General features: G+C 41.5%; 7 protein-coding genes across 7 annotated transcripts; 2 read left to right on the top strand and 5 right to left on the bottom strand.

Annotated features, from left to right (window-relative positions):
* Positions 1–1122: 1122 nt before the first annotated feature.
* Positions 1123–12243, top strand: Cbr-dph-2 (the record flags this gene model as incomplete). The annotated part of the gene is made up of 8 exons (XM_002631181.1): positions 1123–1215; positions 1261–1478; positions 1520–1621; positions 1670–2065; positions 11474–11654; positions 11703–11831; positions 11875–11947; positions 11996–12243. 8 exons carry the CDS (start codon positions 1123–1125, stop codon positions 12241–12243), a joined length of 1440 nt encoding a protein of 479 aa, XP_002631227.1.
* Cbr-bli-1 lies at positions 2182–5342 on the bottom strand (the record flags this gene model as incomplete). Its single annotated transcript, XM_045242314.1, has 5 exons — positions 2182–2390; positions 2437–2542; positions 2592–4831; positions 4873–5155; positions 5199–5342. 5 exons carry the CDS (start codon positions 5340–5342, stop codon positions 2182–2184), a joined length of 2982 nt encoding a protein of 993 aa, XP_045092145.1.
* Cbr-col-80 lies at positions 6226–7228 on the bottom strand (the record flags this gene model as incomplete). Its single annotated transcript, XM_002631183.1, has 2 exons — positions 6226–7041; positions 7088–7228. The coding sequence occupies 2 exons, from the start codon at positions 7226–7228 to the stop codon at positions 6226–6228; spliced, it is 957 nt and encodes a 318-aa protein (XP_002631229.1).
* On the bottom strand, positions 9078–10093 carry Cbr-col-39 (the record flags this gene model as incomplete). Its single annotated transcript, XM_002631184.1, has 2 exons — positions 9078–9908; positions 9953–10093. 2 exons carry the CDS (start codon positions 10091–10093, stop codon positions 9078–9080), a joined length of 972 nt encoding a protein of 323 aa, XP_002631230.1.
* On the bottom strand, positions 10465–11367 carry Cbr-col-79 (the record flags this gene model as incomplete). The annotated part of the gene is made up of 2 exons (XM_002631185.1): positions 10465–11172; positions 11227–11367. 2 exons carry the CDS (start codon positions 11365–11367, stop codon positions 10465–10467), a joined length of 849 nt encoding a protein of 282 aa, XP_002631231.1.
* Positions 12244–12474: 231 nt separating the features above from the next.
* Cbr-ggr-1 lies at positions 12475–18351 on the bottom strand (the record flags this gene model as incomplete). Its single annotated transcript, XM_002631186.2, has 8 exons — positions 12475–12628; positions 12686–12858; positions 13237–13422; positions 13472–13821; positions 13873–13955; positions 14003–14241; positions 16552–16619; positions 18165–18351. The coding sequence occupies 8 exons, from the start codon at positions 18349–18351 to the stop codon at positions 12475–12477; spliced, it is 1440 nt and encodes a 479-aa protein (XP_002631232.2).
* A 406-nt stretch (positions 18352–18757) lies between these two features.
* On the top strand, positions 18758–22357 carry Cbr-gbh-1 (the record flags this gene model as incomplete). Its single annotated transcript, XM_045242312.1, has 7 exons — positions 18758–18780; positions 18829–18908; positions 20094–20580; positions 21548–21656; positions 21700–21780; positions 21829–22070; positions 22114–22357. The coding sequence occupies 7 exons, from the start codon at positions 18758–18760 to the stop codon at positions 22355–22357; spliced, it is 1266 nt and encodes a 421-aa protein (XP_045092144.1).
* Between the last annotated feature and the right edge of the window lie 539 nt (positions 22358–22896).

Genomic DNA, 22896 nt, shown 5'->3' with positions numbered 1-22896 from the left:
GAATTGAAGGAAATGAAAGATGAAGAGAGCAAAAAAATGACAAGAGTCAGGCGGGATTCGGATAATGAAGGCGTGCGACGATTCTTTGAGGAGTGAGAAAAAAAACATTTAGTTGCTCCTCTACGACGTCTTCTTCTCGTAATGGATTTGGGATGTGTGTCCAAATGGGATTCTTCTCACGACGAAGAGGGGTCTATATCTTCTTCTTCTACTCCTTCGTCTTCTTATTCTTCTTGACTTATCTTCACTGACTCCTTTTTTCATAACCCGAGGCGACAACGGGTGGCCCCATGGGGACTGACACTTACATTATAGATATGGGACAAACAGATGGAGCGGCGCTCGGAACCCTTTTTTGGGGCACGAGATATTGAGATAGACACCGGGAGAATGGAAATTAACCTGATAAAAATGTTGCTTTGTGGGGTTGTGTTGGACAGCTTTGGCAGAATGAAAGAAAGGGTTGAGATGGAGGTTTTATCGCCATTTTTCTTGGAAGAAGGAGTAGAAAACAATGGGGGTAAACGGGGGAACAACAAACAAACCCATTCGGTTGATTGGAAACAACAATAATAGTAGTTGACTGGATCTGAATAGATCTTGGATGACAAAATAATCCCTGGGACAGGTCTAGCTCAAATTTTCAATCTTGTTGGAGATATACCCCTAAGGTGTTTCGTTCTTTATTATTCGTTCTCGAGATTGGATGCTCTTGAAACTCGACTGCCAAAAAATGAAACACAGATGTAATAGTCCTTCCTGGATTCGATTTCCATCTACAGTATCTACAATAGGCTATCCAAACATCTGGAAAACTCGACTTTCGCTGAAAATTATATGAAAACTCTATTTTTTCAATATAATTCATTGAATTAGATGAATCTGTTACTAATAAAGATGAAGTCTTGGATTTTTACAGCAGCTATCATCTCATAATCACATTGTGACTTCACATCACCGCACCGAATTTCAAACTCGCGCGCAAAAATCGTTTCGTTGCGCTAGAGCGCAGTTGCATATCTGCAATTTTTTGCATTTTTTTCTGAAAAGCTGCTGAAATTCTATGTTTTCGCAAATATCTATCAAAAAATATTTTCAAAAAGTTTACCTCAACTTTCAGTAATGACTGAATCTGTACCTGGCCCGTTTTTCACAACAGCAACGCCGACAGATCACATACAAGATGAACAATCTCCATACACCGGATATTTCGAGGTATTTCTACTTCTAACTGCTGAATAAAATTTTTTAATTTTTCAGAGTTTGTCAGAGAACGACATTCACTTATTTTTCGAAATCGAAGCTACCTCTGAATGGATTAGGAACAGTAATCATCAACGGATTGCTCTCCAATTCCCCGATTCGCTTTTACCGTATTCCAAAAGAGTCACAAAATTAATTGAGAGTAAAATAGGCGACGATGAGAATCCTGAGATTGTTAAGAAGACCTTTGTTCTCGCAGACACAACTTATCGGAGGTTCCTATTCTCATTTGAGAAAAACGAAAATTAATTTTCAGTTGCTGTGTAGATGAAGTGGCAGCTGCTCATGCGAATTGTACAGCTCTAGTTCATTTTGGAGAAGCTTGTCACAGTGCTCCAACAGATAAAATTGATGTTAAGTGAGTTTTTTTAGCTGTGACCGCAAAACTAAACATCAAAATTCTCAGATTCGTTCTCGGAAATTTGCCAACATTCATCGATGAGTTCAGAGTGAAATTGAAAGAAATCGTCAATGAATTATCCACTGACCACATCGTTCTTCTAATGGACTCCTGTTTCGCCCATGAACAAGAAAAAGTTGTTGCAGTAATCGAAGAAATCGTTCCACCCACTAAAAAAGTGTCATGTGCATCGCTTCCCAGCGAGGAAAATCTGAAAGAACATCGAAAAAATGTGTATCTGGGACGTGAAATTTCTGCGGCTCTTCGTGATAATCTACCTGCGGACCTTATCTTCTGTGGCTTCCCGAACTCTCCATTGCTGCCCATTTGGCTTCTATCATATCCCAGTTGCATGACGGTCACCCATTACAATCCGATGGATAAATCGATTCAGCATGAAAAGTATGTTTAATTTTTATTATAGATCTTATTAGTGGAGGCGATGGCAAAAATGTTGGGAAATTTTGTGAAGAAATAAATAATAAATCAACAATAAATTAAACTAAAAATTAGTCTCTCTATGCGAGGAACTTATCGTAGTAGTGGTTTCTGTAGAATCTAGTCCTCCTCCTGTATGGAATTTGCTCGGAAGGAAGTGAATTTTCGTTCACAAATCCACGTTTTTCGGATGACTGATAATTGTCATGAACTGGAACCTTCTCTTCTCCAGAAGATCTTCGTTCTCGTTCTTCTGGTTTTACTTGCTGCATTGGAAGAGGGCTTTCATCTGAAATATTGAAATTAGAAACCTATTTTCATAGAAGAAATCCTACTTTGAACTTGTCCTCCATGTTCTCTCGAGTTCCTGAGCTCCTGACTCTTTCTATGCTCCTCCCATTGCTTTTCTTGGAATTTATTTGGTTTTCTGTGATGCTTCTCCTGTAAATAATGCATTTTACTAAACCATCCAAATATAAATTTTACTCACCATTGCCTTTTCCTTATCTTCCTCTGGCTTCGAAATATCTTCATACTCTGGCTGATTCTTCTTCCTCTTATCCCCATTGTATCTATCCGTTTGCTTCACCGGTGGCATTGAATCTTCTGGATAAGTTCTGTGTTCTTTTCTATCCTCCTCCGATTTCGGTCGCCCGAATCCAGGTGGATGTGTTTCCTCCCTCTGCTCTTCCTCATACAGTGATTCAGATTCTGTACCATATCTTCTTGATCCTTCTGTTCTTGAAACCTTCTCCTCATATGATGGTTGGTGATGATCATATCCTCTTTCTGGTTGTCTATTGATCTCAACCTTTTTAAGTGGTTTATTCTCATATCTCGGCTGTTCTACTGGTCTTCTTTCCATGTATTGTTCTCGATCTCCTCCATATCCAGACGAATGCTCTCCTCCTTGCCTTGATCTTGGTGCCTCATTTTCGTATTCTCTTGGTGCTTCTCTGTCATAACCTCCTCTGGTTTCATGCGGTCTTCTCTCATATTGCTCCTCTGGATACCTCTGTTGCTCGGATCTTGGTGTCTGTCTATGTGGAGGTGGTTGTTTTCTTGGTGGTGGTTCTCTGACTCTCTCTTCGTCCTCATATATGTTTCTTCGTGGTGGTGGAACTTCTGCAGATGGTTCGTAGACTGGCTTCCTCTCACGTTCGTATCCTGAGTTGTCTCCATAACTTTCAGTACGAGCTGGCTGGCGTGTTCTTGGTTCTTCTTCTCTATCAGATGCATATTCTCTTGGTCTTTGTTCTGTTGGCTTCTCTTCTGTGTAAGCTGGATCCGTGAAATCAAACTTTGATGAACGTTTTGGGCATGGACAGTATCCTCCATCGTTTCCTGGTGCTCCTGGAGCAGAAACACCGGGTTGACCGTCAGCTCCTGGTCTCCCATCTTTTCCTGGTGGCCCTTGAATTCCTGGACTTCCGTCTTGTCCGTGCTCACCATCAGTTCCTGGATCTCCATCTCTTCCTGGCCCTCCCATAACTCCTGGTTGACCTGGTGGCCCTGGAACAGCTCTACACGATTGCCCATTTCTTCCTGGTGCTCCCGGCTTTCCTGCTGTTCCTGGTGCTCCATTCATTCCGTGGTATCCTGGAGCTCCTGGAGCTCCTGGTTGTCCGTCTTGTCCATTGGTTCCTTGTTCTCCATCAATTCCGTCTTCTCCTGGAGCTCCTGGTGGTCCATCGGCTCCACGCTCTCCGGGTGGTCCTACTGGGCACTGAACACATCCGATAACTGGATCGTAAGAAGATGGATGCACACCAGTGTATCCTCCGTTGAGTCCGCGCAAACCACGTGGTCCATCTTGTCCTGGGAAACCTGGTGGTCCTGGGCGTCCTCTTGGACCAGGTGGTCCTGCTGGACAGTTGTTAGGCTGGGCAGAACATTGATCGCATGGATTGACTCTTTGCCGAGTACCAGGGCGTGGTCGTTGTGGTCCGAAGCCTGGTCTGAACCCAGTTCTGCCTGGTGGAACTTCGTTGGTTGGGTTAAATGGAGTACTAGTTTCAACATGTCCATCTGTTGGAGGAACTGGTCTGGTTGATTGACGTGGATTAGTTTTGTCTGGATAAGATGGATTTCGGGTCTGCGTTGGTGGAACTCTCTGTTGTCCTGGTGGTGGGGGAGTTGGAACTTCGTCTTCTGGGTATTTCTCTCTATTCGGACGAAGAGTTGGTACTTGGTCCTCCGGATATCCAGGTCCGTTTGGTCGTCGTGTTGGAAGCTGGTCTTCTGGATAACCAGGTGCATTTGGTCGACGGGTAGGAACTTGATCTTCAGGATATCCTGGTCCGTTTGGACGGCGTGTATTGTACACTCTCGGCCAAGACGGTGGAGTCTGACCATCTGAATCGTATCCTCCAGCTGGTTGACGTGGTGGAGGAGTTCGAGGAGCATTAGTGTAGTTTGGATTGTATGGCACACGAGAGCTTCCAGGATAAGGTGGAGGTTGTGTATACTTTGGTGGTGGGTTGTACGGAACACGTGGATTGCTTGGATTCGATGGGTAGACAACAGTCTTTGGTGGATTGTACAGAGTTCTGTTGTTTGGAGTACTGTATGGTGTAGGCGTACTGGATGCCTGTTGATATGGTTGCTGTGGCGGGTGAGGGCGACGAGAAGAAGTTGGTTCCCGTCCGTAATTGTCATAATTTTGTCCACTTGGTGGCCTATAAGTCGACGTGGCAGCTGGCGGAGGTGCACGGAAGCCTGAAACATCTTCTGCAAACGTTGAAATTAGCCATCAGAATGATTTAGTTCACCTTGAATTGTTCGGGGCATAGTTGGAGGAACTGGTTTTCTTGGTCTTGAAGATGGTGGTCCATTGTCATGTCCAAAGTCGTATCCGGATTCATCTCCAACAGCTTCTGTAGTTGTGGCAGCGGTTGTTGTAGTTGTTGTTGTGGTTGTAGGTGGACTGGTATCAACCCCGTATGGCTCTTCTCCTTCGTAAGATCTCTTTTCTCTTTCAAGATCCTCTGCTTCTCTCATCTCTTCTGGTGTCAGTTCAAACACCATTTCGTCCCAAACATTGTTTGCAATGTCCTATAAAAGTGACCATGGCTGACCTCCAATTTCAGATGCTTACCTTGAATTCAACCAGTTCTCCTTGGGCTTCTGTGTAAAAATCAGAAATGTCGTGTAGAATATGAACAGTAGAGATTACAGCACAGATTGCCAGCACCAAACACGCCAAGGCTGCTGCCCCAGCCAGAGTGTAGGACTTAACCATGTTGAGGTTAGTTCACTAACTCTCTCCGAGAATGTCGTCGAAGATTCTGAAGACAAGGGATAATGACTAGGAGGAAGCGGAGAAGGAAAGGACGAGGTAACGCTTATAAACGGAGCGATGACGCTGGTAGCTGCAAGATCATAACCATAACGACTTTAGAAAATCGCATTCAACTGTCTGACCGACCGGGTATTCAAATCGGGATGGAATGATTGTGGGGTGCTTAAATCAATAAAATTAAACTTAAAATCAACCGGATTGGCAGTCGGTTGAAGCTAGATGGGCACACAGTCACCACAGATTGAAAGGAAAATAAGACCTTTGCAGAAAGTGTCAGAAAACATGCAGGTATCCTATTGGGATAAGGATCGGTAAAAATGAGACAGACGATTGGCGTGCGACGGTGAGAAGCGTTCTCGGATGGAATGAATGACTTCATCGTCTCCTCCTCGGGGGATCCTTTTTGGTTTCCTTTCACTGCTATCTCTCGACCACACCGGGACCGCTTTTTCTGCGGTTTTCTGTGACCCGCATCGCTCAAAAACCGCGTTTCTCGATTCGCCGAGTTTTTATGAACGCGTCAAGGTGATAGCGATAATTCAGATATTTGCGGCTTTGATTATCTTCGTCCCCCTATCCCCAATTCTCATCAGTCTCTTCTTCATTGTCCGTGGCGCCGCGACGAGACAAAAGAGAAAAAAAAACTCATGCGCCGTGTTCGATTTGTTCAAGAGAAAGTGATGAGTGAAAGAAGAAGTCAGAATTCTTAGGAAATATATTATATAAAGACTTAAAAGATCACAACACAGAAATTGATAAGTGAATGAGTTTATTGAAATCAGAAATCTATCCGGTATCACTACTAGTAATGGATATGTTTGTCTTATGCTTGGACGTGACGTCTGGCGGCAACCACACGCTTCTTGGCGACGACGCGCTTTCTGGCGACAACACGCTTCTTGGCAACGGCACGGTGACGGTTGACGGCGACATTACGGTGACGGAAAACAGCAGAGCTGCGAGCTGGGCATGGACAATAAGCGGCGTCTCCTCCTGGGGCTCCATCGTTTCCTGGGGCTCCTGGCTGTCCGTCTTGTCCTGGGTGTCCTGGTTGTCCGTCTGGTCCTGGTGGTCCTGGTGGTCCGGCTGGTCCTGGAGTGCTTCCGCTTCCTGGCTGTCCTGGAGCTCCTGCTGGCCCTTGTGGTCCTGGACGTCCGGCTGGCCCTGGGGTTCCGCGGGAACGTTGTCCTCCTCTTCCAGCTTGTCCTGGGTTTCCTGGAGCTCCTGGGCGTCCTGGTGCTCCAGCATCTCCAGCTGGTCCTTGTTGTCCTGGTGGTCCTTGACCTCCACCTTGAGCTGGGGCTCCTGGATTTCCATTTGGTCCCTTTGGTCCTGGGGCTCCTGGAGATCCGGCTGGTCCTGGGGCTCCTTGTGGGCACTTGATGCACTCTTGCTTCTGGTGATGAGCTGGTCCTGCAACTCCTGGTGCTCCTGGCTTTCCGGCTGGTCCTGGCTGTCCGTCAAGTCCTCTATCTCCAGAGGCTCCTGGTGGTCCTGGTGGTCCAGCTGGGCAGTTGGAAGCTTGTGGTCCACAGTTGCATTGGGATTGTTTTTTTTGGCGGCGTCCGAAAACGCTACGAGCAACACGAGCAGAATCGTCGTGGTTCACCATCGAGTTCCAGGCATCATTAGCGACTCCCTAGAAAGATACAGTAATCCCTGTTCATTGTGAAGGCTAAACTTACTCTGAAAGCACCAAGCTCACGATGAGCCTCATCAACGAAAGAGTTGATATCAGAGTAGATGTGGAAAACGGAGATGAGAGCTCCGAAAACCACGATACCGGATAAACCGGCCATGACCGAAAGGAAGGTTGTTGACGACATCCTCGCAAGCGACTGCTGTGATTTGGCAGTAACTTGGAACCCATTTTATACCGGTAATCGACGGAGAAACTGTTTCCTTTCTCTGATTAAATTGTACACTTTCGAAGCGGAAAGGCGAGAGAATAGGTATCCAGAGGAGAGGTGTTGTAACTGCTTTGTGATGTTGCTGCTAATGAGACTGTACATTTCATGGAAACCCAGACATTATTGATGAACAGAAGGAAGTAAAGTTTGCTAGTTTTGGTTTTTTCTAAGAGTAAGAACGCAAGTACTTTCGTTGGGTGTTGTGTCCGTTTTTCGATCAGTTCACTTTAGACGAAGATGACCGAGAGAAGCGCATGATCTTATCGCCCGTTTCCTAGAAGAAAAAAACGGTAATTGCTGTTGGTTCGTCAACGGCTATCAAGAGATGCTTCAGTCTGCCAGAAGTAATTAGTGACGTGGCACTTAGGAGAATAAGATACAAATCTGAAATGGGCTTTTGGAAGGTGTACATTAAAAAATAAAAAATAATATAGGGATCGAGAATCATATCACATCATCAAATTACTCAAACTATGTTAATCAGATGCATGTATTAAAAGGGCCGGCCGTTCTATTGTTACCAGGAAACATCCGGAGGGTCCTTCGATTACAGAAGCCTTTCTATTTTTTCGGCCATTTCGAAAATTTCCATCGAAAAATCCGGGGAAATATACTTCAAAATTCGTGAAAATCTATTAGTTCCGCCAAAATCTAGCAAGTTTTCGGACAAAAAAGAGTGTTTCAAAAACTTGAGTGAAAAAAGTACGGTAATTTCAATTTCAAACCACACATTTTGAAGGAGGCTATTCTTTATTTTTCCAAGCCCTCTCGGAAGGCCCTTCTATTAGAGGGGCCTTCTATTAAAGGGGCTATCTAATACAGGTTTCACGGTATTTATAGACACTGACTTTTCTATAACTCTGTTTCTATAGTTTCCCCAATTATTTGTAAAACTTCTTTACTGACACATTGATCTTCCTTATTAATAAAACGCTAGAGGCGTCTGTCCGTCTGTGGACTTTTGAAAAAATTGAAAAATACATATATATAAAATTATATATAATACCATCGAAAATACATATAATACATATATATATATATATTTACGTGACCCTTTTATTTAGAAAAAGTGAGAAACGAAGCGACGAACATTTGAAAAAAATAGATTGAATCGCGCGGAAGGCGCACCAGCTTGCTGGTAAAGAAATACACAGATAAACAGTTTAAATCTTCCTCTCACGCCTAAAATTTTCGAAAAATTCATCAAACTTCGACTTCCCATTGAATGATCCCTTTTTGTGTGTATTTTCAACCCACGTGGACAATACACAAATGTTTCGGACTTCTACCCTTTTCAATGTTTAGTTCCGCCCGTTGTTGCTATTCAATTGCAAATGTCTCTCTCCACGTGTTTCAATCATATTTTGCTCCTTCTTCCCCTCTATTCATCACATATTTTTTCTTACAATAGGTGTTTCCTTTTTTGCAGTCACTCCCTCTGATGCTTTTTTCTCTTTCATCTCATTCCGAACCAATCCAAATTGTAACATTTTCATTTCTTTGTCCGTCTCTCTGTTGTTTTCCGATCAACTTTCTCCAAATACTTGAGTGTGGAGGAAGAGGAAAAGAAACAGAAGATGGATGACCTTGATAGTCGTTTTTTTTTGTTCATTATCTCCGTTAAATTATTTTCCCCTTTAGAAACAGTTTCAATGCATGTCAGTTCAAATTTGTGAAATACAAAGAGGTAGGAAAGATGATTGAAGTTTTTATTGAATTCCAAAAAATCTAGTAAAGATTATACAAACTGAGAGTTTGCTAGAATTTAGGCTTGACGGGCGACAACACGCTTCTTCTTAACGACGCGCTTCTTGGCGACACGGCGACGGACGACGTTGCGGTGACGAGCGACAACAGCGCGATGACGGTAACCTTGCTCAGCAGCTCCAGTCTCAACAGCAGATGAAGCACCGCTGCGAGATGGGCATGGGCAGTAGGCAGCATCGGATCCTGGGGCTCCATCGTTTCCTGGTGCTCCAGCCTCTCCGTCTTGTCCTGGTTGTCCTGGTTGTCCGTCTGGTCCTGGTTGTCCAGCTGGTCCTTGTTGTCCTTGTCCTCCAGATTGTCCTGGCTGTCCGGCTTGTCCTGGTGGTCCTTGTGGTCCTGGAGCTCCAGCTGGTCCTGGAAGACCACGTCCGCGTTGTCCTCCTCTTCCAGCTTGTCCTGGGTTTCCTGGGGCTCCTGCGTTTCCTGGGGCTCCGGCGTTTCCAACTGGTCCTGGTGGTCCTGGTGGTCCTTGAGATCCTCCTTGTCCTGGGTGTCCTGGCTGTCCATTTGGTCCTTGTGGTCCTGGGGCTCCTGGAGCTCCGGCTGGTCCTGGGGCACCGGCTGGGCACTTGATACACTCTTGTTGCTCTTGGCTCTTTGGTGGAGCGATTCCGGCTTGTCCTGGGTTTCCAGCTTGTCCTGGTTGTCCGTCGAGTCCTCTATCTCCTGGAGCTCCTGGTGGTCCTGGTGGTCCAGCTGGGCAGTTGGAAGCTTGTGGTCCACAGTTGCATTGGGAGTGCTTCTTGTGGCGACGGACGAAGACACTTCGGGCAACACGGTCAGCATTGTCATGGTTTACCATCGAGTTCCAGGCATCGTTGGCGAATCCCTGAAAATTCCGAATTACTCAAGAAAACGAGACTTGAATCTTACCTTGAAATCTCCGAGCTCTCTATGAGCGCTATCAACAAAGGAGTTGATATCATTGTAGATATGAGCAACAGAGAAAAGGGCGCCAAACACGACGAGACCCGAAAGTCCAGCGAGAACTGCGAGGCAGGTTGTTCCGGTCATCTTCAGATGAAGCCAAGATGTCGTTTCAATGCCATCACTGCGCTTTTATACCGCTCTTCACAGGGTCAAAAAGAACAATAATCTCTTCAGAAAACGGTTTACTGCAGTAAAGTCAATGTCAGATGATCAAAGACGACCCCGAACGTGTTCTTTATGGTAAGCACCGTAAACGGGGAGACCTAGGCAATTCTCAGTGTCGTAATTTCATAAGCCGTTATGTTCCTAACATTTTTTTGTTTGATTGAAGAAGTTCGCTTTCGCGAAATAACTTGTTTCTCGTTCCGATGGTTCTCAAAATTTGACCTTGATTCAGTTTCGAAAAAGTCTTTATTTGATTAAAACGAATTCATGAAAAAAACAGAAATGAAAGACTACTGAATAGCGACCTTGGAAATGCTTCTAGGTGGACATGGGCAATATGCCCCATCATATCCAGGTTGTCCTTCAGTTCCTTGCTCTCCTTGTGGTCCAGGCTCTCCTGGAGTACCATCTTTTCCAGGCTCACCATCATCTCCTGGTTGTCCATCGGCTCCATTATCCCCATCACTTCCGTTTTCTCCACGTCTTCCATCAGTTCCAGGTGGTCCTGGTGGTCCCTTTGGTCCTGGCTCTCCAACAGCTTTTCTACCAGGTTGTCCTGGTCTTCCTGGCGTTCCTGGTGGTCCTTGTGGTCCTTTTTGCCCTGGTTCTCCTGTCTTTCCAGGTGTTCCATTTGCTCCATCATTTCCTGGAGCTCCTCCTTCTCCATCCTCTCCAGGCTCTCCAGCTTGTCCCTCTTCTCCGATAGGGCCTGGTGGTCCCCGTGGTCCTGGTGGGCACTTGATGCAAGTGCCATCAGAAGGTTGTTCCGAAGCGACTCCTCCATTTTCACCAGGGAATCCTGGAATTCCATCCACTCCATCCGCACCATCGTTTCCTCTTTCTCCTGGAGGTCCGGCAGGTCCTGCTGGACAATTCGATGGCTCCTGAGAGCAATTACATTTGTCTCCTGATCTTTTGTTTCTTCCAAAGATCAAACTAGCAGGCTGCGAAGATTGTGGTTTAAACATCATCCTGTCCCAGGTCTGATCACTGATTGCCTAAAATCTTTTATTTGGCAGCCATAAGGTCATTTACAAAGGAAAAAAAATAACCTTGAAATCTTGCATGTTTTTGTCAGACATTCTTTGGAGAGTGTTTAAGTCATCTGCAATATTCCAGCAGACAAATAAAGTAGTAAGGAGTACTGTAGCACTGACGGCCGTACCAACATAAGTAATGAATCGGGATTCCATAATGTTGCGATGAATGCTTCTGGCACGTTTCTCTCAATTTATACCTGACATAATCTTTCAAAATCTTGCCAAAAATCAAGTTCCATATTTTTTGCTCTTTTTTCAGTACCCGTTCGTCTCGTCTTCTTCGAAAACGACTTTTTCTGGTTGAGAAGCTGAAGGATGCGGACACAGTCGGACTGGTCGTCGGTAGTGTTGGCGTCGATAAGCATCGCGAAGCGGTGAAACGAATGCGAGAGCTATGCAAGGCAGCCGGCAAGAAAATCTATGTAATCTCCGTAGGAAAGGTGTGACTGCTTGTTTTTTTCTGCTGTAACAAATCTTTGAAATTTCAGATCAATGTCCCGAAACTGTCCAATTTCTCAACTGATATCGATGTCTTTGTTCTTCTTTCCTGTCCATTTGGAGTTGTTTTGGATTCTTCCGACTACTTTAGACCCGTCGTTTCTTTCTTTGAAGCAGAGGTATGGTTTCTTGGAGCATCGTAAAAGATTCTTGATTTCACAGATCGCTCTGAATCCTTCGAAGACGTGGGCAGCAGATTTTGGATGGTCGGCCGAGTTCGCCGCGTTCCTTGAAGGTTTGTTGCACTTTCTCCTCCATTTCTTTCCACCTCAATAATTTTCAGATAAAATCGAAACGGAAGTTCCTGAAGTCGACGTTGGAGATTTCAGTTTGATTTCTGGAAAAGTTCGTGTTGTGACAAAAGAAGACGAAAAAGAAGGAGATGGTCCTCGTTCGATTGCCATTTACAATCCTGGTTACTGTAACGATCGAACCTGGAAAGGACTGGATGACGGCATCACTGCATCTGAAGATTCGACAACAGTGACCGAGGGAAGGAGTGGAATTGCTCAAGGATATTCCGGAAAATAGTTAAATTAGTTTTTTTTAAATCTCTATTGTTTTCTTTGTTTGCTCTCACTATCAGTTGTTGTGTTTTTGTTACATTTACATTTTGAAACTTAAAAAAACTTTATTCATGATAAAAAAAAACAGAAATTAATATGTTCGGGTAACCAGAAATAATCACCTTATAGGGTTCAACAAAAAAACAAAGTGTACAAAGCGATTAAGGCAATATTGACAACAAAGATTCAGAAGCTTTCAAAGCAATAGTTCAGGGGAATTGCTCACAGCGTATTTAAGATAATAGAGCCAATAAAAAATATTAAAAATGATGAATGCCAATGGGAACAATGCACGACTATACCGATCGATTCCCTGTGCGTATTTCCGGTTCTCTTCAACTCGATTTATTCTGAAAAAGAAGAATAAATATTGAGGTTATTGTGTCTCCCGAGGGAATCAAACAAACCTCTCTTCAATCGTCTTCCGTTTCGAAGTAGGGAGCAAAGAGCGGCGAACGAAGAGTGGCGCTTGATTCATTTCGCGAACTTCTTTCTTCTCGAAGTTTCGTTGAAGTGTTGGATTGTCTTCAGATGGTTGAAGAGACAGTTCGTAACTGATTTCGCAGTTTCCGTTCGAATACTGAAAATGAGAAGAATCAGAGAATTTGTCTTGTTTTATTTTTAGTCATTCTACAGAAACTTTAATAATTCATCCCGCCCCAGGGATCGACATGCTGTGGTATGCTGTTGCGCTTATTTCCAATTTTTCAAAATCGGAATATTCCGAAATTCCTAAATTTGGAAAATCAGAATTTTCTACATTTCTAAAAATTCCGAAAAGGCCATTCCGAACATCCGTGCTAAAACTCCGCCACGTCGCCTTCTTATGAAAGCTCAACAGCATACAACAGCAGTTCGAACCCTGTGTTCCGTCTAGACTTCGGAGACTCGAATACTTTTAAGTCTCCCTTTTCAGACAAGTCAGAACCCCTATTCAAAAAGTTCCCTCGGCACTCACCTTGTCTTTCTTTTCTTTATATTGAGCAACCAGGTCATGAACTTGTTCTGAAAGTCCACGTGGCTTCGGCTTCGTTCGAACCTTCCGCCGGATGCAATAATTGACGACGGTGAATTCGATCATCGCAGAGAAAACGAATGCCATGCAAGTACCCATCCAAACGTCAATCGCCTTCACATCAGATGCCTGCAAAGAATTTTATGAGTTTTTGAGCTCTTTTCTGGAAGCAAGTCACCTGGGGAAGAGCCATTCTAGCTGCACTCGATTGAGTTGCCAGAGTTAGAAGGGTTGTTATCGAGAGAGAAACTCTTCCAGGAACTGCTTCAACGTCTAACCAAAAACTGAACCAACTGATAATAACAATTAGAGACGTTGGAATATAAGATTGAATGATGTGATGGGTGATTTCTCGATCCACATGGAATTCTGCAACTGCCGAAGACCAGATTCCAGTGGCATATTTATCTCGTTTTGTATAGTGTTTGATGTGTTTCAGATGCATATCTGGCATTCGAATTCTACGATTCACTTCTACAGGATTCGCACCGTTCCAGCGGATGATTAGCTGCTCTTCGTCGTAAGCATCTGAAAATGTTCCATCTGAATGAAAGTACTGTAATTAAAAAAAAAACTCACAGCTTAATATCCGCAGTCCACAATTCTGAGAATCCAAGGGGTATCTGGCAAGATCTTGCATACACAACACGGTCAGAGATATTCTGAAAACTTCTAACTTCCAAAAAACCATCTCAATCAAGTTTTTCACCTGCAATCGTACCAAACAGTTCCATTTGGATATATCCAAACTAGGAAGTTTGGTTGTGTCACATCATGAAAACTGGCAGTTCTGGCATTTGCAAAATACAGATCCGGATGCCAAAGAAGACCGAATAGTTTCGGATCCTTCACCAGAATCCTTTTCGTATTATTGTGCTCCAGTCGATGGTCGATCCATTTCTCTTGGAAATAAATGTCCACTTGGAAATCCTGAAAATCAAAAAACGACTGAAGATTACTGTGTTTTCCTATGAGAATAGGAATCGGATTTCCATACATTTCCGTCACGAAATAACTCATTCGAACAAACGGAAATGTGTCGGAAGTCTCCCTCTTTTTTCAATTTTTGACCTGTCTCTCTATTGTCAACTTATGCCCCATTTTTCTGCTCTATTTAGGTATTCATTTAGGTATTCAAAGAAAGCAATCCATCATCATTGCGTGTGTTAAAATGAATTCCCCCTTGTTGCTCTCGCTAGAAAAAATAGTAATTGTTTGGTTGCCCCCAAGGGTTATGTGTCATAAGACAAGAGAGAAAAAATTATGAATAAGTCATTTGAAAGAGAGAGCTCTTGTACCAACTTCTACCCGAAAACCCTAATCTCTCAAGAAAAGAGAAAAGTTTTTTGACTATTCACCTTTGAGGTGTCTGGAATTTAGAGCTTTGTGGGAGCTCAGGGGGATCATGTGGGAGCTCAGGGGGGATCACTCAGAGGTTGATGGGACTCAGAAATTTGAAATTCTAAAAGGTTCCAAGAGGTTTGGGTTTCAAAATTCCAAGAGCTTGAAAGGATGTGGAGTTGAATTCACGGATTTTTCAGGTTTTATGATTATTCTGAGGAGTGAATAGACTTCTTCCAACAATTGGTTTGATGAAGTAGATAATACATTATCTATTTAGAAAGTTTTTGGTTCAAGTCTTGCACAAATTGCTCATAACAAGACGATTTGGCGAGGCGAGAGACTACGGTACTTCCTCTAATAGAAGCCTACCCACTACGGGCACTTCGAGCTCAATTATCTCGGTTCCTTCAAAAGATATCAAGGATTTGTCAACTGATAAAATGTTTTCCATGATATCAGTGACATTTTATCAGTTGACAAATTCTTGATATCTAATGGAGGAACCAAAATAATTAAGCTCGAAGTGCACATATGGAATCTTCGGAATGACCTTTTCGGATTTTTGGATTTTCGGAATTTTTTATTTGAAAAAACAAAAAATTGGAAGTAGTTCTGCCCGCAAGCAATTTTTTCGCAACATACCGCAGTCCAAAAATCCCTAATTCCGAATAAAAAACGTCCGGAAAATTCCGATCGAAATTTGATTCCAAAAAAAGCTTCGAAATTTTCGGAATTCAAAATTCGGTTCCGAACATCCATGGTGAACATATTGTGTGGGCTTCTATTAGAGAAAAAACGGTATTCGCGTCTATAACATAGATTGAATGCCCATTATTTTTTAAAAAACATCCCTGCCATGTGGTACTGTAAGTTCGACCCATGAGCAGCTCATCAGAGATACTAACAAGACCAGATCCCTTATCTTTACTGGAATTGGAATTTCTCAAATATTTATTCCCAGAGCCGTTCCGTTTCCCAACCTTCCTTGTTTCAAGTTTCGTATCCAGGCCGAAAATTAATTAGCTCATTTCTTCTTCCAAAAAAACCCCCTAAGGCGGTCTTCTCCATACTCCGTCACACACATTTCGAGACTTGTTTTTATTATTGTTTCCAGTGTTTTTCCATTGGAATAATAAAGATCGGATGAATATGAACAAAACAGAAGACATCCCAAAAATTTGTGCTTCTAATTCGACGGATCCAAATTTTTGTATTTGTACTCTCTTCTGTCCTTTTCTTTTTCTTTTGAAAACAACCTCAAATAAGTGGAGCGCAAAGCTGTTGTCTTTTGAATTTAGAATTCAGCAAAAAAAAGAGAAAGAGATGTCTATCAAAAAATGGAGGATAAGCTATTGTTGTAGAGCTTCCTTCTCCCTTTTTTCTGATTGGCGAATCCGTTGAATAAATTTTTGAGGAAGAGAGAGATTTCAAAAAAAAAGTGTCAAATTGTGGTTTTCTTGTTCTCTTGTTCTCAAGCAAAAAAAAAGTTGGTCTCCTCTCGAAATAACTCTTCGACTCATATTTGAAAGACTCTCGTTTCTCTCCGCCGGTTTCTTTCTTTCTGAAAAGACATTGTTCAAAATCTTTGGGGAATAAAAAAAAAATACAAAGTCACAAGAAGGCGACCCAGGAAATGTCCCCCCGTTGGACCACTTTCTCATAACACGATAAGTCTGAAAATAAGAAGGAGACCACCCAATCGAATCCAAATAGTAACGTCTTCTGAATTCAAAGCACGAGTCTCCTCTCCTTTTTTCTACTAGTCGGAAAAAGAAAACCAAATGTCTAATTGTCGTCTCTGCCCAATTTTCTGCCATTTTTCAATCAGGTTTGACCGCAAGGCGCGGCTCGTGCTTTCTAAGCTTTTCTAAGCGAGGAGAAAGAGCAACATTTGACACACATTCAACTACTCACCATTGACTGAGCATGAAATGATGACATTCCCTCAATGTACATCTGAATGTCCACGTGGGTTGGTAGATCTGGAAATATGAAGAAATTGCATATTCTGAAGATGGATTTTCAGTCGTCCCATTTTTCAAATGGATAGGATTTGAAACGATCATAGGGTTTATGAATTCTAATTATAAAATACAATGACTAAAAAGAACTAAAGGAACACCGTTATTGGAAAAAGTTTCCTTTGATTTGGAAAATTGAGTTTGTTGTCCAAAAGGGCACAAGAACCTTCTTGAAGTTGAATCGACCAGGTTAATCCTTCAGATGTTTTTTTAGTCAATTGAGATTTTCAGGTAGGAGAAGGAATGGACCAACTTTCGACTATTACCTAACAAGGACGAATATTGAAGGTGCGGCGCCGCTACCGACTGAGCCACGTGGGCGAAGCTAGAGCAGAATGAACACTCAGCATTGTACACCGTTACGTCGGAATGCAGACCCTAACAACCATAAAAAACTTTCGAAAAACCTCATTTATGATTTTTGGACTGTTTAACAATAATAAGGTAACTTTACCGTAACCAGAACATAAAAAATTCAATACTGAAATCTCAAGCCCCCTGAACCCCAATCTTCTTGTGAGAGTTCGAGACCTTTTTCCAGAATGTTTTTCTTCTCGAAACCAGTCACACATTTGTCTGAAATATGCCCGGTAGACCTTAACCCATTCCATTCGTGTTATGTTCTTTTTGTTCTCGTCCTCCCCCACAGAGCTTCAGAGCTCTCTCTAACAGTGACGAGAGAGAAAGAACTCATCCGAGAGAGCAACATTGAGTGAACAAAAACTCCGGAATTTTTTGTTATGTGTTTTTTTTTCAAAAACAGAAAGGACCCATTCTCTTGCTTTTCTCACTTCTCCAAGACAGTTTCAATTCGACAAAAAAACGACGAGGGGAGTGCACACACTCTCAAATGATGGATATGCCGGACTCTGAGTGATGGGACTTGGGAATTCCGAGAATTCAGAAGTTTATGAAGAGAGACAGAGAGCCATACATGTACTTTTGCCATTTTCAGCAAATATTGTTCTAGAACAACAAGACGTCCCTTGAATATATAGGGAGAAGGGAAATACTTTTTTTACGAGAAACAATAAAATTCGGTTATGAAGAAGTATATGAAAAAGGCATTGGAGGCAGAAGAAGAAGAAGAAGAAGACTTCTTCAATTAAATGAGAAGACTGAACGAAAAAAAAAAGAAATATTTCTGACGGATCATATGAAGATGTTAGGATGAAGGCTGGTTCATTCTGCTCAAAAGGTTTCGGAGGGAGAGAAATGGATCTTAGAAGAAGATTATATAGAGAAGGAGAGTGGGATCAGTTATGGGATTTCTGTAAAACTGGACACTCAAAAAACCGAAAAAGGCACTGAAGATTGATTTATGGGACTTGATAGCGAAAAAAAAGAGTCCAGAATCGGCAGATTTCTTTAATTCAGAGAAATAACATTCATTCCAATAAATGTGAGCTAAACTCAGAATTGATTTAAATTCTGTCAGAATTTTCTTGCAATGGTCTATTCTATAAATTGCAAATTGCAACTATGCAAGCTAAGAAAATATCTCACCTTGGTTCAATAATGGATATGCATTCCTATTGTAATTTCCAAGTCTCTTCAGAATCTTTGTCACATCGTCAATCCTAAAATCCTCTTCGATTTGTGTCACATTCTCATCGTAATCCCAAAAGTTGGCCTGTCCGAGTGCACTTTGAATCAAACTGTATATTAGAATTTTGAGAAATAACGATGGCATCCTTCCTCTTCTTTTTTGAAGCCAGAATGCCTAGTAGTAGAATGAGAAAGAATATAAAGACGACGAAGAAGAAAGCGAAAAAGGAGCAAGAGGGAGGGCACAAAGTGGGCGGGGCTGGAAGGAGCGACAGAAGGAAAAAAAATGAGAAGGTGATGAAGTGAATGGAAAACGAGATATTTTACTGTGAGAATCTACAGTAATCCATACAGTAATCCCAAAGGGCAAAGTACCATTGGGTAGAGAGGGGGGGGGGGGATCAAAGTTTATTGCTGCCTTTTCTCTGCGTCTCTCCATATTTCTCCGATAAGAAAAACCATTGGATGCAAAGGTGTAGTGTGTCTGTGTCTTTTTGCACGTTCACTTTCGTTTCAGTTTTTTCGTATTCTGTTGTTCTTGCTGTCTTGTCATGTTATCTGCCCATTTAATCCGGTAAGTTGAACTGTTTGAGGATTTCTTTCTAAATTTTCGATTTTCCAGAAATCTCCGGAATGCTAGTAAACTCGCATCTGTAGCTGGTCCAAATGCTGACCGGATTGTAAATGTAAAATGGAGTGATGGTGAGTAAATTCTATTTTTATTACAGATTCTGTTCTTGAATCGATTTGTGGTTTTTTGTACCGTAAAAATAGTTTTTGAGCTCTTTCGAATATTTTATTGATCCGGGACTGTTCTTCCCAGGAGATCAAATGGGAAAATAACCACTACAACTGTGGATACGTTTCTTATCTGTAGTATAGAAAAGGGTCTCAAGTTCAAAATGATAAGGGAAACTGGAAGTTATAGAACCTGTCACCTGAAAGAAGTTTTAGAAATTCGAATGTCTTAACACTCTAATAGGCCGCAACCAAACGTAATCTTTGAGCCGAAATACCGTAAAACTTGTATAAGAAGCGTCCCTCTAATAGAAGGGCCCTCCGCGAGAGACTTGGAAAAATAGAAGGGCCCTGTAATAGTGGTGCCCCCTCAAATTTGCATTTTAAATCGAAAATTTCCTTACGTTTTCATTGAAAATTATTATGGAAGTTCCACAATTTCACAGAAATATGTTGAATTACTTTTTTTTTTTCTCAAAAACTTGGTCTGTTTTTGGTGACGTTGGGGGATTGTCATGAATTTTGAACGAGAATTCACCGAATTTTTTGATGATTTTTTTTTGAAAAAACGGCTGGAATAGCAGAATGGCCCTCCGGATGTATCCTTGGAACAATAGTCCTTCTAATACAGGTTATCTCATTTTCTACAAAAATATCTGATAGTGGTTAACTGACAAAATTTTTACTATAATATCAGCAACACTTTATCAGTTAACTAATTTTTGATATCATTCACAGGAAATGAGGTGAATAGCCTCAAAGTTGATGGTTTGGGTGGCATTCTATTATAGTGTTTACGGTAGCTACACAGGTGAAATTATTTATGAAATTCAAGTTTTTGACTTGCATGCTGGATATCAGGCATTTAATTTCCAGGGGATTGCCTGAAATTCTGGTCCTAATTTTTACGAATTTCCTCTTTTCCCAATCTGGAGGCACTTTTTGAACTTTTCTCTTGAAGCACTCCTGCATTTTCGAATAAAAAACGAAAAACATCTGTAAAAATTCAGGAAAAAACGAATAGTATTTCGTTTGTGTCGGTGTTCATTTTTCACATGAATTTCTTGATTTATTCATCATTTTTTGAAGAGCAGATCTCACTTTCCTCCCCTTTCATCCCTATAAATATTTTTCAATGAATGTTTACAGGCAAAACCGGAGAATTCCCACTCATATGGCTGCGTGATACTTCTCCAGATGCAGCAACATACACAATTTCTCCGGCAATGACCGCCCGTAATTTGACAATGTTGGAGTTTGATGTAGAGCAGAAGGCGAGGAAATTGTGGATCGACGGAGATGGAGATTCTCTGAAAATTGAGTGGGATTCGGGAGTTTTGAGTACATTCCCATCAGAATGGCTCCAGATGCGGAACCCATCAGATCAAGAAGCAAGAAAACGAAGAAGGAAGGTGTATTTGTTTCCGGAAGAGACTTGGGGAAAAGAGGAAATTGAGAAGAAGCTGAAAAGGTTCAGCCATGAAGAGTTTATGAAGAATGACCGAGTTGTTCATGACTTCCTTGAAGCTGTTTGTATTGATGGAATTGCTGTGCTCAAAGGAGCTCCACAGGGCGCTCGAGGAGCAATTGAAGCGATTGGAGACCGTATTGGAATGATCAAAAGAACACATTTCGGGTAGGTTTACTCGATTCAAGGAAAAATTCAGGACTTCATCGCAAATCTGATCTTTTGAATATGTTACCCGCTGGGAAAACGGAAGTTTCTATGTAAATATTCGCTCTTTTTTCACTACAAAATTCGATTTAATGTTGCAAAAACATTTTTGGAATACATTCACTAGAACGAGTACTACACCCATAAAATGAAACATGTGCAATACAATTTGTTTGTGCACATGTTTAGATGTTATTCTTGATGGTGGCTGACAATAAGTCGAAATGCCTGAGGGTGTGAAATGTTGTTATTTTCGAGTTCATCTATGAAATAAATTGACAAACTTTGACCGGAAGATCAGAAGTTGGATTCAGAGGATAGGAAAATTATAGAAGGGAATTGCGAAAAAAAAACTTTCGATTGTGAGATGGGTTTTATTATCGTATTTCCTTCAATAGAAGCGCATCCAATCCATCAACTGAGCTCAATTATCTTGATTTCTGTAAAAGATATCAAATTTTTTTCAACTGATTAACTATTTATCATAATGTCACCAATTGTTTATCAGCTGATAATTTTTTAAAAAGTCTTTAACTGAAGTCGAGATGATTGAACCCAAAGTCGACGGTTTCAGTAGGCTTTTACATTAGAGAAAATACGATAATCCCGAACAAGTCATCCTAATTTACACAAATAGTCAAAAATGCAGAAAATCTGAGATTTCTCTCTGCATCACTATCAGATGGAATTTGGAAAAGCAATAAATTAATTCCGGACCTTCGACAAGCCAAAACACACAAATAGGCTTATCTAGAATAAATTTTTAGGCATTTTAGTCTGTTTTCAAAGACTAAAATGTCATCTAAAATAATTTTAATCTTTTGTTGAGGAAACCTCTCGATCTAGTTTTTCAAATAAACAGGTTAAATCGCGCCGAAGGCGCACCAGCCTACTGTTTTCTAAAATAAAAAAAAACACTTTGTCTCAGAATCGTATTCGAAGTGAGCACGAAAGCTGATGCTTCAAATATGGCTTACGCTTCAAACGGAGGACTTCCATTCCACACAGATTTTCCATCGTTGTCTCATCCACCACAGGTTTGACTAATCTATCCAGAATCATAACATTTTTGTTATTCAGCTCCAAATGCTTCATATGCTACAAAGTGCGGAAGAGGGCGGGAACAGTTTGTTTGTGGATGGATTCCATGTGGCTGAACAGGTAAATCGTATCCTGACTCACGAGTCACAAATAATACTTTTCTTTCAGTTGAGAGTGGAGAACCCAGAAGTCTTCCGTATTCTGACAACTCATTCGATGGAATACATTGAGGAGGGATACGACATTCATGAAATTAATGGAAAGGAGTTCAGATTTGACTATGATATGTGTGCGAGACACAAGGTTATCCGGTTGAATGACGAGGGAAAGGTTAATAAGATTCAATTTGGAAATGCAATGCGAAGTTGGTTCTATGATTGTGAACCAAACCAAGTTCAGAATGTTTATAGGTGAGTACAAACGAAATGATTTATCTGGACCAGTTATTTTTAGAGCCATGAAAACTTTCACCGATCATTGCTATCAACCCAGAAACGTTCTGAAATTCCGATTGGAAGACGGAGATACCGTATTGTGGGCAAACCAACGTCTTCTACATACAAGAGATGGATTCAAGAATGCTCCAGGAAAATCGAGAACCCTGACTGGATGCTACTTCGATTGGGATATTGTCAAGTCACGGGTTCGCCATTTGCGGGATAAATTGGAGCTTGAGCAGAACCAACCCTCTGCTTAGATTTGATGAAAAGTTTTGGTTTTTTTTGGGTCTAGATTTTTTGTATTTTTGTACTATGTCATAGGGCAAATGTGAATAAATTTATCAATTATCTTGTTTATGGAATAAAAAAAATATTCTTCAAAATTCTTCCATTTTTATCCTCAAGTTTTATACTTTTCCAGGTTTTATTAATCAATTAACTACTCAAAAAATGCAGACCGTTACAAGAGAAAATTGTGGAAATTTTCAGTTTTAAAAAAGTGTCGTATTTGGTGTCATAGAAATCGGGAGAGAAAATGAATGTGACTACAATCGATGAAAAACGGGATGAATAGTTTAATAAAATAGTCTATAATTAATGCCATAGACTCTTCTTCAGATATCACAGACAATCATTACAATTATGAGAAAACAAAAGCGTTTTTGGTATCTGAAAATGGGGAAAAAGTTTTAAGAGACAGGGAGTTTAAAGCGATTTGGTGGGTGATGGGTCAATTTGAACGAAAAAAATGGTGTGGGGTGGGAGAAAGGTTCTATACATCCGGAGATATGTATCT

Source organism: Caenorhabditis briggsae (genome assembly GCF_000004555.2).
Source record: "Caenorhabditis briggsae complete genome, chrII, whole genome shotgun sequence".
Taxonomy (NCBI): Eukaryota; Metazoa; Nematoda; class Chromadorea; order Rhabditida; family Rhabditidae; genus Caenorhabditis; species Caenorhabditis briggsae.
This window is presented reverse-complemented; position numbering and strand designations above follow the sequence as displayed.